At 37.4% G+C, this 14,992-nt stretch overlaps 1 protein-coding gene across 4 annotated transcripts in view; it reads left to right on the plus strand.

Moving 5' to 3' along the window:
* Positions 1-14,992, plus strand: part of fam13a (family with sequence similarity 13 member A) — a 100,765-nt gene that overhangs the window by 24,528 nt on the left and 61,245 nt on the right. For all 4 annotated transcript variants that reach the window (XM_015344645.2, XM_015344647.2, XM_015344646.2 and 1 more), the window contains exons 5-7: positions 1,741-1,888; positions 11,262-11,348; positions 12,164-12,250. In XM_015344645.2, the coding sequence (XP_015200131.2) occupies positions 1,741-1,888; positions 11,262-11,348; positions 12,164-12,250 (322 nt within the window). The remainder of the gene's footprint in view (positions 1-1,740; positions 1,889-11,261; positions 11,349-12,163; positions 12,251-14,992) is intronic.

The following is a 14,992-nucleotide window of genomic DNA, read 5'->3' on the forward strand; positions in this document are numbered from 1 at the left end:
CATTTCACGGCTGAGCACTCGTTTGTTTACTCATGTAAACAAATCAAACTTGTATTGGTCCCGATAAATGTGATGAACAAAACTGGTGTGACATACACTTTAATTTGCTCATACTATTACTAGTATAGACTGTGACTGTAGTAGCATTCAGACTGCGGTGAGTTTAGTGCTTGGAGTTCCACTTTCAGTCGCAACTGTCATTTCATTGGAATCCTTCTCTGGAGCACGACACTAGAGCTTAGCTTGTAACTTGTTTTTCAATGAGGGTCATACAGGCTGTACGTCAGTTTCTGTAGAAGTGTGTAATTATTGTGCACCTCTCACATCTTGGTACTTAGCGGAGTACACCTGAAAAAGAAATTCATGATTTATTCATGTCAAGGGCAGCGTGGTGGCTCCGTAGTTAGCATTGCTGTCCTGCTGCAAGATGGCCCTGGGTTCAATTCCTGGGATGCTATCTGCATGGAGCTTTAAGTGTTTCTGTAGGATTCCTCTGGGTGCTCTGGTTTCTTACTGACTTCTGGTGTAAGTGTGTGTTTGTGTCCGAGTATGTGCATGCCCCACGATGGACTGATGTCCTGTCCTGGCTGTACCCTGCCTTGTTCCTGTTGCTTGCTGGGATCGCCTGTGGCCCTGTACTGCATTCAATGGATGGTTTTTTATAGAAGAGATGAGCTTTTTACTTTACTATAGTATAAATAGAAACATTATACTAGAGATACACATTTTCTATAGAAGAATGTCCAGAATAATTAATAGAGAAATAATTCATACAATCTCTTACTCTAATGTTTTCATTTAATAAAACATACTGTTTGCTTATGGGCACAGCGACATTTTGAATCTTTAAACATTTAAAGTCACTTGAATAATCCCAAGCAAGGCCATGTAAATGATTAACTACATAATATAAAATCAACAACAGAGAGAACTCATATCTAACCTCTGTTAATATTAACTCCAATATAGATTTAATAATTACTAATATAACACAGTTACATGTACTGTTGAGGTTAGGACTGGAGTTGGATTAAGCATTAGGGTTACCACCGAGGTTTGAGATTGATGGTGGATGATGGTGTTAAGGTCAGGGATGTAAGATAGGTTTAGGGTCAGAACTAGGGCTGGAGATTATGTTAGGGTCAGGGTAGGGCTAGTGTTAAGGTTAAACTGAGACATGCAACTAGGTTAAGGCTTAAGGTTGGAGACAAAGTTAAAGTTGGAAAGTTAATTAAGAGGGCAGCATGAAGGAGCTGTGGTAAGCACGGGGATCCTAGGATTTCCTAGAGTTCTATCTGTGTGATATTTGCATGTTCTCCCAGGTTCATCATTTTAGAGTCCTATTTAAGTTAACAGGATTCTACGTGTTTCTTGTTTGAATAAATATTTTTTATTATATTGTGCAATAATGTCGACTATGTACTGTAGCTTGATTGGTTAACTATGACCATAGACAGAACTGTGTCTAGGGAAGTGTTTTATGTCAGTTCTGAATGTTTTCCTTCAAAATTGGAATTAAACCACGAATTAAAAGAGGAAGAGAGGAATGCTGTTTTATTCCCTGGTTTTCACTCCTTAACTGAATAAACACAGATGTTAGATGAACAGATGAACAGGACCATAGAAAAGAGAATAAAAACTGTATGTTTGAGACATTTAATATGAGAGCTCTAAAAACACATAAAAGATTCATATATATATCTCAGCAGGCAATTCACAAACTCCTTTTTATTTTTGCAGTGTCTCAACTGGTATTGAAGGCATGAAGGAGCAAGACATTTGCAACAAAATCATGGCTGTACTGATAGAAAACTACAGCACCATTTTTGAGACTGATGGCCACCAAGAAGAACTCAAAGAGGAGCATCCTAAAGTGATTACAGTTAGAGTGAGTACATTAAATAAGACATTTTTAAATGAAGGGTGGTAATGGTTAAGAGGAAGGCTGGAAAACGGATGTACTCAGATTTATCTACAGTATATACTGTAGGTGCAGAGTAGTGACACCAACATCAGCTTTGCTTTGTTAATTATTCTATTACATTACTAACAGATTGTAATATGGAACTGTTCAGAAGGTATATAATGTAAGCATTTGTTCTGACACTTTAACAGGTCTGGTAGTTCTCTTCAGGGTTAAATCAAATGAATATACCATTAACTTTTCATCTTTATCTAAAATTGTTAATCTTTATGGAAAAAATATTGTCTTAATAAACAAATATAACTGGGGTTCCAATATAACATTAACAGTAAAGGCATTTGCTCAGAGCAAACCCTGCAACACAGACCAATCTCTAGTCCTGGTCCTGGAGAGCTCCAATCCAGGTGGCTTTGTAGGTCACCATTAGAGCAACAAATTCCAAAGATTTGGAAAATTGCCCTGTGATCAAGTGATTTGTTAAGTTAGTTCACAGATAATATTTAGTATTAAAATTTACATACTCTTCAACAATCAAAAGCCACAGTTCTTTTAATTGAACACAATACTTGCTTGATGCATCAGTAGTTTGCAGGTGATGCTAGTCTTTGAAAACATGTGACCTATGAGACTAACTGGAACAGGGCTCTCCAGGACCAGGGTTGGAGATGCCTGGACCAAACATTACATTAAAAGAATTGGTTCAAGTCCGAGTTATATCAAAGTTCAACTGTGGCAACGATTCCCTAAGTGAACAACACATCATTGTCAAGGTACACCATTAGTTGTCCACGGATGTCCTCCTTTCTGCAAAATGGGAACTCCTGCAATTTGCCAAGCACCTGTAAGTGTGTTAGTAAAAGATGTAATTAATTTCCTATCAGGATCTGTGGAGCGTCTTGCATGTTAAAATGGATATGAACCTGCTGGGTTTGTCGGCGGAGCAGGTCTGCAGGTTCTCCATCTCTCTGTGTGTTATAAGATTTGATGTAGTAAAGCCAAGCCTTAAGCAACTGAAAGTTCCCTATTAGGTGGACATATAACAAGTAATTAAGTTGAGATATAAAGCAGAGAATAGAAGTGGAAGTACATCTGAAACAGAAAACATGAGACACCTCTTTGCCCACCATTGACTACGAAATGAGCCAGATGGGCTGAATGCCTTTAATTGAACCTTTGTTATGTTACTACATAACTTGTGATTCCAATTTTGTGAAGCTATAGAATTTTCACTTTGAAAATATGCAAATAAAACAGCTAATTGATAAACAGATCATTAAAAAAGATAGGATATGGACAGCAACATTTTTTATGTGGTTATATGATCTCGGTGTAGTGACCTGACTGTCAAAACACCAAGTTTTAATGGAAAGGAAACAGGCAACAGTTTCCCAATCTGAGAGAACTGGAATTAAAAATATTGAGAGTTGTGTCGCTCTAGTAGGGGCAGCATGGTGATGCAGTTGTTAGCGTTTCCTCCCGGCATTGCTTGGTCCCTGGATTCATGCGTGGAGTTTGTATGTTCACATGGGTTTTTGTGAAAACTATATCTGGTGTAAGAGTGTGCATCTGTCTTTGTCTGCCCTGCAATGGACTGATGTGTTGTCTAGGGTATATTCAGCCTCTTACCATTGGTTGCCTGGATAGACTCCAGCTCCCCCCTGACCCTGAATGGGATTGAGCGATTAGAAAATGGATAGATGGATGTATCTAATAGGAACTCTGCCTTAATAACAAGATAAGCTATGGTAATTGGCACAAATATAGGGTTTATTATCCTCTGAGCAGAGAGCTGAGATGTTATGAACAGAATGTTCAAGTGTAATTTTCATAAAATCAGCTGGATGTCATGAGCATAAAACTAGAGTAGAAGGCCATGCTGATTAATTATATGGTCTAGATGAAGCATGTACAACAGAAAAAGCTCAAGAGCAAAACACTGGGGAACACCACACTTGAGTAAAAAAAGATAGAGGAGGTTGAAAAATTGATGTCAAGGTATAAAAAGTCCTCAGCGGAGCAGATAAAGCTCTAATATCCCAAATTTTGTGTTTGAAAAGGAATCGGAATTTAAGAGGATGAAAGCTCAGCCTGCTACATCAGTGCTTGGGTAGATCCTTTTATCAAGCCTTCTAAAGTGCACTTACCACTTACTCTTATCTTGACAGCAACTCCTTCATAAACTCCTTGTTTATGAACTCTGAGTCATATTTTATCCAAGCTGCAGGGAGAGGCCGTCAGTTTTAAAAAAAAGCCTATCTAGGAATAAGAAGACAATTGGCTCTATTACCACTCAGTATTGCATTTATGGTCTTAAGCTGTCACAACTCAGGAATGTATCAAGGGCAGGGGCAATAGACTTCCAATCTAGAAGTGCCTTATCCATGATATTTGCCAGAGTTATAGGGCAGCACTACATCCTGTACAGCAGATGGAAAATTAGTGCAGGGGGTAGAGGAAGAAACATGAAGGGACAGAGTAGAAATAGCAATATGATTCCTAGAATGATAAGGGGGGGAAGAAACAGGAACAGATGGAGAAGTGCATAGATTAATGTCAGCTGAAAACTATCAGCTAAAGTCTATGGTGGAGATACAGTATTAACAAGTTCCAAGCCCTGAGAAATAAGACTTATTCGAAATTCCATAAGACACACATACTACATAATATCATATAATATAATATAAACATCTTATATTAAAGCATTTGCATTAAATTTACTCTTAATTCACAACATTCTCACAAGTCTCTCAAGTCTCTTTTTTTTCTTTTGACATAATGTATCAGCCCAATCAGCAAATGTTGCTGGGGATATTGAACCCAGGAGCATGGGGTGATGGGAAATGGTCTGAATGATCGCTGTATGTGCTTCACCACATTCCACTTAGTAATCATAGCCCTGAGGGATACTGAGCCCAGCGTGGTTATCACTGTCCAGCAGAATCTGACAGGTCCCTCAGAGATCACTTTACAAATAAGGAAAATGTGCTGGCTTAGTGAAAAGTGTCTCTGGTCATCTTACTCTGTTTAAAACTTTGCTTTAATCGCTCCTGCCTTTCTGGTGTAAGGGCAGTCTCTTGTGCATACAGTTTGGTATGAGAAACCTTATAACCCTTTTATTAAAGTAATCATGAAAAGCATCAAGTTTCTTTTTATGCTTGGGTCTATGTTTTACATGATTGACATTCCAGAACAGTTTTGGAGTTATTACACATGAAAACATTAGTATAATTAACAAATCTTCTTTTTTCAAGTATAACAAAAATAGTGTCTGATGGTATCTGTTAGCACTATCTGTGAGATAAAGCATTTTGACTGGTTTGCAGATGGCTTCCAAACACCTCTTCTACATTTTCACAACCCTCTGGATATGACCCAAACACCTGGACCTATAAATCTATTAAAAACATGATCTCTGTTACAGTAATGCAGGCCAAACTTTCAGAGCAGTCTTTTAGAACTGTAAGAACTGCATATCTGCTTGTAGGGTTTCTGTTACAAGTGATAACCATGACCAAGAGTCAAGAACAACACATGTTATGTTAATAATCTCAAGAAATGGGAAAATTTGTCTGTTCTGTGAAGTCTAAGGTTGTAGTAGAAATATCCTTGTCATTCCTTTTCTGGAAAATCTGAAGGTCAGCTCTATGTCTTGCTAGGTGTTTACAGTTTCAATTGCATAGTGCTACAAACTGCAGTTTTATTGGACATTGCAAAACATGATTGTTTTTTTATTTCTGATAATGCCTCTCTCCATGTTCTGCCAATACTTTGATAAGGGTATTTTATAACAAGTACATTCTGAGATGTGTAATAAAACAAAATAATCTCTTGTAAATGAAAAAAGCCTTTTTTGTATCTCAGAATAATTTTTTGCCATCTGTGTATTGTAGCAATATTGGTTGGTGCAGTTGCCCTGAGGCCTGGATTCCTGCAGCTGTTAATTGTATCCAATTTATTTATATTTATTCGTGTGATTTTAAGATTAAAACAATTTGTAGCTATACATTCAATATTACTCTGGGTAATGGCTCTGTTGCCTGTACAAAGCTACAGTAAATCAAACACTATCATTGCTAGCTTTACATAGCTAAGTAATAAAGGATACTCTGTAAACTGCACATCATGAGGAATAACAACATCCAAGAATCAGATGCTTTGCAAATGACCATAGAAGGAGGAGGCTTGACCACCCCCCCCTCCCCCCAGTTAGAGAGAGGAGATACAAGGGTAGAGATGGAGTGGAGGCAGAATGAAAAATTCAAGAGGAGGTGTGTGTAAGAGTTATATACTGTATATATAGCAAACGCTAATGTTATGATTTAAAACAGCTGAGAGAGACTGGCTTGTCTATTGTTATGCCCACCAAACTTCAGTAAAGAACTTCCATATCATGGAGAATAACGACATCCAAGAATCAGATGCTTTGTGAATGGCTGTTAAGTATTTAAGTATAATACATTTTGGCTTAATCTGTTTGGTAAAGAGAAAGCCTCCGTGCCGTAGGACGAGGAGTCTAGAGCCCCCAAAATCACCAATGCAGAAACAGATGGAAGGAACGTACAGGCACAGTGTCGAAAATGCAATAAAAAGAGAAGGCAGACATTTAAAACCTCAAAAGAAACAAGTGAACCCCCAAACCACCAATGCAGAAATAGACAGAAGTCTATTCATGCCATGACCTCTCTTTAGGTTGTCATTTGTTGCTCAGTGGTCCTGTTTTGTCTTACCAATGGGGATCCACAGTCTGTCCTTGTTTATTGTGCCTCCATCTGGTGTTAGGTTACAGAGCTAGGCCCTCCCTTGTCTTAAATGAATCCCTCACACCTGAAGAAGGCTCCACGGCCGAAACGTTGTGTTCTCTTTCTTCTTTTTTTCAGCATGGAATAAACCTATTACTTGTTAAATGAAGGTTGCTTGTCAATCATGGGGAGCTGGGACATGAACCTAGGGTATTTAAACCCTGCACTGATGGTGGGGAAGGTAGTCTTGCTTGTGTGGGGTTTGTTCGATTGTGTTCTGGACACTTTATTTTGTAAGTTAACAGAGGATAATTCCTTTCGTTTGTTCTGATTTACTCAACGGGTGGTGATTTCACAAGAAGGAGCATGGAAATACAGACGTTAAATAAAGGAGAAGGCAGACATTAAAAGCTGTGTGAGGCCTGCTGATTGAGCCAGGAGAAAGACACCAGACAGACCCAGTGCCAAGGAGCGGGCATTAGGAGCAGTAGGAGCCCAGAGGGGGGGAGCCTGGGGCACCTTTGGATGCTAGGGACAGTGGACACCGTAGGACGCCTGAAAGACGCAGGAACCAGGGTGATGGCTTTAGCAGCAGCAGGGGCTGAGAGAGACGAGCCTTAGAACAGAAGCAAAAGAAAATGCAGAAGAACTTGTAGGAAAGAAGTTGTGAGGCTTGAAATTCTGAGGAGCAAGGTCCACGTATATACTGTATATGAATAATCCCAAAAATTAAACACGAGTCAAGTAGTATATTTTAGTTATAGATATAGCAAAAGTCAGTAATGATTGTGATTAGGGACAGCTGGGTGAGACTGCCTCTGTCCCTCCTGAACTTCAGTTAAGAACTTCCATTTATTTTCCATTTTGCTTTTCAGAATACAAATACTGGTAAAACAATTCAGACACATTATGAAACAGAATACACCAGGGGGTCATTTTCTATGTAGGTTTTTAAGTGACCAAGTAAAATATTTTGTATTTTTCATGAGGGATGAAGCATAATGACTTTAATTAATTGCTCCAATGATCTCATCCAGTCATTTCTTGCATGAAGTGCTTTGAAGCTTGTTCTATATTCTCAGAGAGCTTTAGATAAACAAGTGCCTCCTGTTCTCTGTTTAAATGCACTTTCACGTAGTTTTCTCTTGTGTCCTCTGGGTCTTGTTTCACTGTTCATTCTGAAGAATTCCACTGGGTTGAGTTTGTTTATTGTTGATTTTGAATATTGTATCAGGTACCTTTGTGGTCTTCTCTATTCAAAACGATAACAGTTCAGTCCCTCCAGTATGTCAGTGTTGGACATTTCCTTAAGCCCCTAAATGACTCTTAGTGCTTTTCTCTGGATTGATTGCAGAGCAGCATTATCCTTTCTACAACAAAGAGACCAAAATTGTACACAATATTCCAGATAAGGCTTTATGACTGTGTTATGCACGTTTAACATAACATCTCAATTTACAAAAGTTAGGAATAAGTGAGCAATCCATGATTGTCATTAAGTACAATATCTAAATCACATACAGTAGGATGTATAGTAGCTGGCCAGAAAACTGTCTACAGCAGGGCTATACATCTTGTGGACCTTCCAATCCACAGCACTTATTTTGATGTAACCAGATCCTTTGTTGTTATATTGATCTTTTATATTAGCCATTAAGTAAATAAATAGCCAGTTGTCATAAAAAAGTTACTGATTGTAGGGGACCCATCTTGTACGGTCACTGATCTGCAGGTTGTTTAAAAATAGAGTACAATAGTTCAATTTTCATTTAAAGTACTGCACTTTTCTGTCTGTAGGCAATAATGTAAAGGAGCAGTGTTCTGAGCATAGATGCACCTGGAGAGTTTGCTTTATGTCGTTTTCTTCAGTGACACATCTCACTTTTGACATGGTACTGTTTTTAAACATGCAGACTAAGCTTTCTGTTACAGTCAGATCAGTGTGATGTTCAGTTTTGCAGTTTTATCATGTAAGATAACCTACACATATTGTATTAACAACATATGTGCATATATTTATGCTTCTCTGTCTCCACTTGGTGATTCACATAGCTGATCACCTGCCAGTTCCACGTTCAGCTGAAAGAAGGAGGCTGTGTGCTGGGCCAGTCAGCTGCCTAGGTAAAAAAAACAACAGAACTGTACTATACAAATCAAGAGTGCGTCTGAATGTAGACCATTTCCAATGAAAACCCAGAATGAGATGTTAGAAATGAGTCAACGTCTTCTCAGAGTGGGAACCTGGAATACATGAATCATGTACAAAATATTCAAGATAGCCCAGATCATTGTCAGTGTGAAATGCTGCATTCAGTGAAATTCTATGATCTCTGAATGCTGCTGGGCTGATGCAGGACACACAACAAGTGAAGGAACAGCCATCCCTTACTTGGGAAATGAGGGCACACACAAAGATGGTGTCATAAGTATTAAGAAGCCTGAATTCTTCAGGAATGTTGGTCCATTAACAAGCTACTTATCAGAGCCCCCTTGAATTACAAGCATTGCAAACTGACCCTGTTATAGAAGATAGAAAATAAAACCGAATATTCCCTGAATTTATTCTTTCAAATTGTCATGAACAATGGCTAGTGATGTGGTAACTCTTTAGTTTGAGAATTGCAAAGTACACTTAATGCACAGCTCATAGGTTAATTGTCAATCAATAGAACAATGCAATGGACTATTGAGAACAACTGAAATTTGTTATTAAATGTGTTATTAATAACATAACAGGGGCAGGTTACTAACATTCTGTTAATGCTTTGTTAAGCATTTACAGTTTATTAAAAATTATTAATACAATGAAAATTAATTTGAAACCCCAAATCTAGAGTATGACTGGTCATTTCTTGTTGCAAGCTTCCATATCAATAAGATGCACAGAAAGAGGAAAACTCAATTCTGTACGGTATTACAGAAAAATATAATTAAAAAAACGAAGAGGTTGTCTAAGCCTGAACAAAATGTAAAGATTATTCTTAGTCACATGCATTGCCCTTACTTTCCATTTTTGGCTGTATTGACTTATCCTCACCCATCTATCTCAGGGTGATAAATTACTCTTTAGTATGGGTGTGTCTGCCAGATGTTTTGGTGGCTTGCACAGTAAGGAATGTATTCAGTGCTGGCTGCCTGTCCAAGTTTTTTGGAAAAAAATAAGAATTATTGAGATTTTATGAGACTCAAACTGAAGAAACAGTGGCAGTCTATTTTCTATTATTAGTTTGAATGTTCTGAGTGTTTCAGAAATAATGTTCTGAAACATGAGAAATAAAAAGGCACTTGACCCAGCAGCTCAACTAAAGCTGTAACATTAATGTTAAGACATAAGAATAGGAGACTAAGTTTACTAACAAGACAGGGCCATTGGGATGTTATTATATTATCTTAGTAATAATAATAATAATAATAATAATAATAATAATAATAATAATAATTGCTTACACTTACATAGCTCTTTTCTGGACACTCCACTCAAAGCGCTTTACAGGTAATGGGGACTCCCCTCCACCACCACCAATGTGCAGTCCCACCTGGATGATGTGACGGCAGCCATAGCGCACTAGTACACTCACCACACATCAGCTATCAGTAGCTGATATCAGCAGAGTAATGAAGTCAATTCATAGATGGGGATTATTAGGAGGCCATGATTGGTAAGGGCCATTGGGAAATTTGGCCAGGATGCTGGGGTGACACCCCTCAAGAAACACCCTGGGATTTTTAATGACCACAGAGAGACAGGACCTCAGTTTTATGTTGGATCCAATAGACAGCAACTTTTTACAGTATTGTGCCCTTGTCACTATACTGAGCCATTAAGACCCACAGAGACTACAGGGTAGAACCCCCTGCTGGCCCCACTAACACCTCTTACAGCAGCAACCTTAGCTTTCCCAGGTCTCACATCTAGGTACTGACCAGGCTCAGACCTGCTGAGCTTCAGTTGGTTCCCAGTTGTGGCTGCTGGCTAGTATATTATTGATGGGAGGATCTCATTCATTTCTTCAAAGATCCCAAGTACCTTATTAGAAACATCAGCAGAAAAACCTTGTACAAAAAGTGCCTTCTATTTTTAATTCTCCGACCACATCCTGGTAATTGTTTTTTGCTTTGTGCTCTACTAATGAAAATTTTAAAAGCATTGGGAGATGCCAATTATTTATTTTTTATATTTTAAAATAAAAAAATAAATTGGTATAAATTGCATCATACCATCCTTTGCTTTTGTCATCATTAGATTAACATGTAGGAAATTATAAGAAATGCAATTGTATAGCCTACATCTTGGAATGGCATTTGAAGGTCCCATTGATTTAAAAAAGAGATAATGTAGGGTAGAGCATGATTAAACTATAAAAGTAAAGCCTGCATGGCACCTACACTCCTAATAAATAATACTTTTTCAAAATAATCTACTGCACATCATCATAATAAAGATTCAGTACAACTCTTTAAAGAGCTGCTAAACTTTAGGTTGGGACAATACATTCCATTTCAGCAGATAGAAATTAAACATACAAGCCAAAAAAAAGTGAATTAAAGCTGAAGTGAACTAGGCTGACCTGACAACTCTGTGCTTTCTGATGTTTTAGGAAGCACGTTCTAGCATACCTGAGAGAGATACGTTGTCAAACACACTCGGAGTAGAGGTTCCAATTCCACTTCAAAGAAAGAAAAAGGTAGGTGCTGTGGAAGTAATTTGTAAATAATTCTCATTTAACATGTGTCAGTTCTACCCATAAATGACTGTTTTTCCATCTTCATCAGTTTTCATATATTAAAGACTTTGGAGGAACTAAATCTAGCAGTAATCACAGATTTGATTCCACCATACAATATACGCAAATATGTTTCAAAACATTACAAAGTAGTCATTAATATGGTGCTATTTGTACTGGAAACAAATTCATGGATTCAGATAGGTTTTACAAAAAGAGGTCTACAATGATTAACCTGGATCCCCTAAAGTACCTTTGAAATGCCGTACAATGGCAGACCCTGCTCTCTGACCCCAAGCTTCTCTCCCTGTCTGTGTGTCTGTGTCTCCTTGGAGAAAGCTGGGGTATGCGAAAAGACAAATTTCAAATGCAAGAAATTGTATAGGGCTAATAAACATTAATATTTATTTTATTTTAAATGTTATACATTAGAAATTGTCAATATATTATGTTCATACCTAGTACATCAAAATAAAAAATAAAATATGCCCTGAAGAAAACATAGATGAATATAATCGTCACTTTTAAACAAGGAGTACTTAATATGTGAAAGCATTCATATACCAGAATTGAAATTAATTTTCTGTCTATTAATTTGAAATTAAATACTTCTATATTTAGAATATTTATCACACTGACAAAAATACTTTATTATCACGCTGCCATCAACAATGGTGCTGGTAGGACCTCAGGCCATTTCTCTTCTGGAGTGAGTTTGTAACCTAATGACAAATATTTGTGATATCAAAGCTGTAAACAGTTTTCTTGTCTTACAGGCCACATACTGCCATGTACCTCAGCAACTGAACCTTCCAAGTGAATCAGCCTCTGAAATGTCAACGTCTGTCACAAGGAAAAAGAAAGTATGTATTAATTTGTTTAGTACGCTGCTGATTTCAATTTAAAAGTGAATTGTTTGTCAGAGAAACCCCAGGAGTGCGGTACCCAATCTGTTATGTCTGCTATGGTTCTTCTTTGAAATTCAAATCTCTGTTGTTTCACACCTGAGGTTAAAAGTGAATAGAGGTTGGAAACCTTTATCTAGCCCCTGGTGGTCACTACTGTACGTGGCAGAGTATATTTCACTCTGATGAGACAGAGGCATTTGATTTCATGCATTCCAATATCCATCCATCCATTTTCTAACTGCTTCATGCTTTTCGTGGTCGCAGGGGACCATGAAAGACCCTATCCCAGAAAGCACCGGGCAGAAAACAGGGTACACCCTGGACAGGACGCCAGTACATTGCAGGGACACACACACTCACACCAGGGCTGTTTTTTCAGAAGCCAATTAACCCAATAACATGTCTTTGAACCGTGGAAGGAAATTGGAGCACCTGAAGGAAACCCATGCAAATGCAGAGAGAAAATGTAAACTCCACACTAATAGAGCCACAGGTCCAGAACTGAACTCAAGGCCCCAATGCTGGGAGAAGCACAACTAACCACTGCGCCACCATGGCAACCAGCATTTTAATGTCTATCATTTAATTATCAGTGGAAAATGCTGTTTGTAAGACAAAACTGACTGCTTGGTTTAATACGCCTGAAAGATACCGATTTTCCATGTGTGTGTGGAAAATTCTGTATTCAATTAGGTATGATGAATAAGGATGGTTACATCAGGGCTTATGTCCTTGTTTGCTTACCACGCTTTATGTTTTATCATCTAATCAATTGTGACTTATCTTTATTTTCTTTACATTTCCTGTTCTTTCCTAATGGTTTGTAAGTGAACCCAATAACCTTAAAAAGGGAAAGCATGACAGTCATGTGGACATATTAAACAAAAGGCAATAAATAAGGAATGAAAGAATGATATTTTAAATGCCACTGTGGATTGCAAGGTAAACAATTAGTTGAAATGTATGTAGCTTATTGATGGAAAAATTCACTTGATATTATCTGCTTTACTGCAGTTGTTTTCTAGTTTGCACAAATAACACAAGGACTAAGGGCAAACTGGGAAAACTTTCACTTATCAGTGTTTTCAGCTTATTGAAGCTGTGTGCTGACAAAGGTCATAACTAATCTGTAAATGTATGTAGATAACAATTCCTCAGCACACTTAACAAGCCTGCTCTTGGCATACAATTTAAAAGGACACATCCCTTCACTTTTGCTATACTGTCTTCAAATGGCCATACTGTAGTTGTGTGAAGCAGACTGGAAGAATATGTTTTAGATATTGTATGAGAGCAACAGCTAATGCCCACCTGTGAATCAAGAGACATGGTGCTTTAAGATAGAACTGATCTCCTAGACAACATACAGTAGGTGAGTTAAAATAAGAAGGCTTCTGTAACACATACTGTACTATAAAATCTGACTGAGGATCTGAATGCAAGGAGCATTCCTTGATTGGAAAGCTCTGTAACAGTGGAATGTTATTTTAATCTCTGTACCACATTTTAAATATATGCTTTTGTTCTCTTTTGCTTTTAACTGCATGTTCTGTTCTCTTTGACTGAAAGTGAAGTGCCAAGGACAAATTTGAACTGTGGTGATTTGACAGGTTTTAACTAAAAAACAACATACAGCATAAAAGCTGTATACAGTACTGCAGTATACTGTACTCTATGGATACAATGTGGTTCTAGATAGTGATATTTATAGTGGTACAGAACAATTAGACCTTGGCATAAGAAATTACAGGACAGAAAATAATTTAAATCCCCCAAATTTCTTCTTTAAAGTGGAATCACATACTACGTCTGGCTCTGACACTGAATGTTTTTAAGATATTCAGTACTTACTGCAAAGCGTCCTTCAACCAATTAATTACACTTTTTCTCATAATAGAGAAAATAAAATTCTCATATACGTAACTTTGTGTGAGTAAAGTCTGTTTTTAAAAAAATCCTTGTAAGTGAGGTAAGCCTTGCTTTATGTCTTTCAGTCTCTATCTTAAAGAAACATTATCTGTGAAGTTGTTTTTAGTTAAACTAGTTATCTATTTACAAACTAATATAATCTACAAAAAACATGCAAAATACTGTACATACTTTTACTACTTTTACTTAAATGTTAAACATGCTTTTAAGCCCTGCTCAAAAATCACAAAGAAAAAGTTTTATTTTAAGTATAGCTTTCAAATTAAATAGGTTTGTTTTTAAATTGTATTGTTACAGTATGTATACCACTGTTCAAAAAGCCAATTGAGAGAACATTCTCAAGAAACTTTGTGAATCGTTAATTTCCTGTTTAGACATGTTCTGTTCAAGTGACTCAGCAAAATTGTTATAATTTAAATAGCAGCTTCACATAAAACAGAAGATTGCTAATATACATAAAAAGCATTTAACGATTCCAATTTCATATTCAAAGAGCCTTATTCACATGACTGAATAATTATAGTCTTGAAAAGTTGATGAGCTTTTTTTAGAATGTCCTGATGCTTCCAGTGTGGCAGGGTAGTGAACGTCAGGACCTGCCTTTTCTCTGGGTCTACCACTTGGCTCAGCAGAGCCTTGTGGTGGTAGTGGTCCTGGTCACTGCTTTTTAAATTACTCTATCCTGTATATTAATTAAAAAGAGGTCTGCAAACATTTTATATTTTTTTCTGTGAGTGAATAATGATTTCACCTTGACCAGGGCTCCTT

This window comes from Lepisosteus oculatus, chromosome 1 (assembly GCF_040954835.1).
Source record: "Lepisosteus oculatus isolate fLepOcu1 chromosome 1, fLepOcu1.hap2, whole genome shotgun sequence".
NCBI classification, from domain to species: domain Eukaryota; kingdom Metazoa; phylum Chordata; class Actinopteri; order Semionotiformes; family Lepisosteidae; genus Lepisosteus; species Lepisosteus oculatus.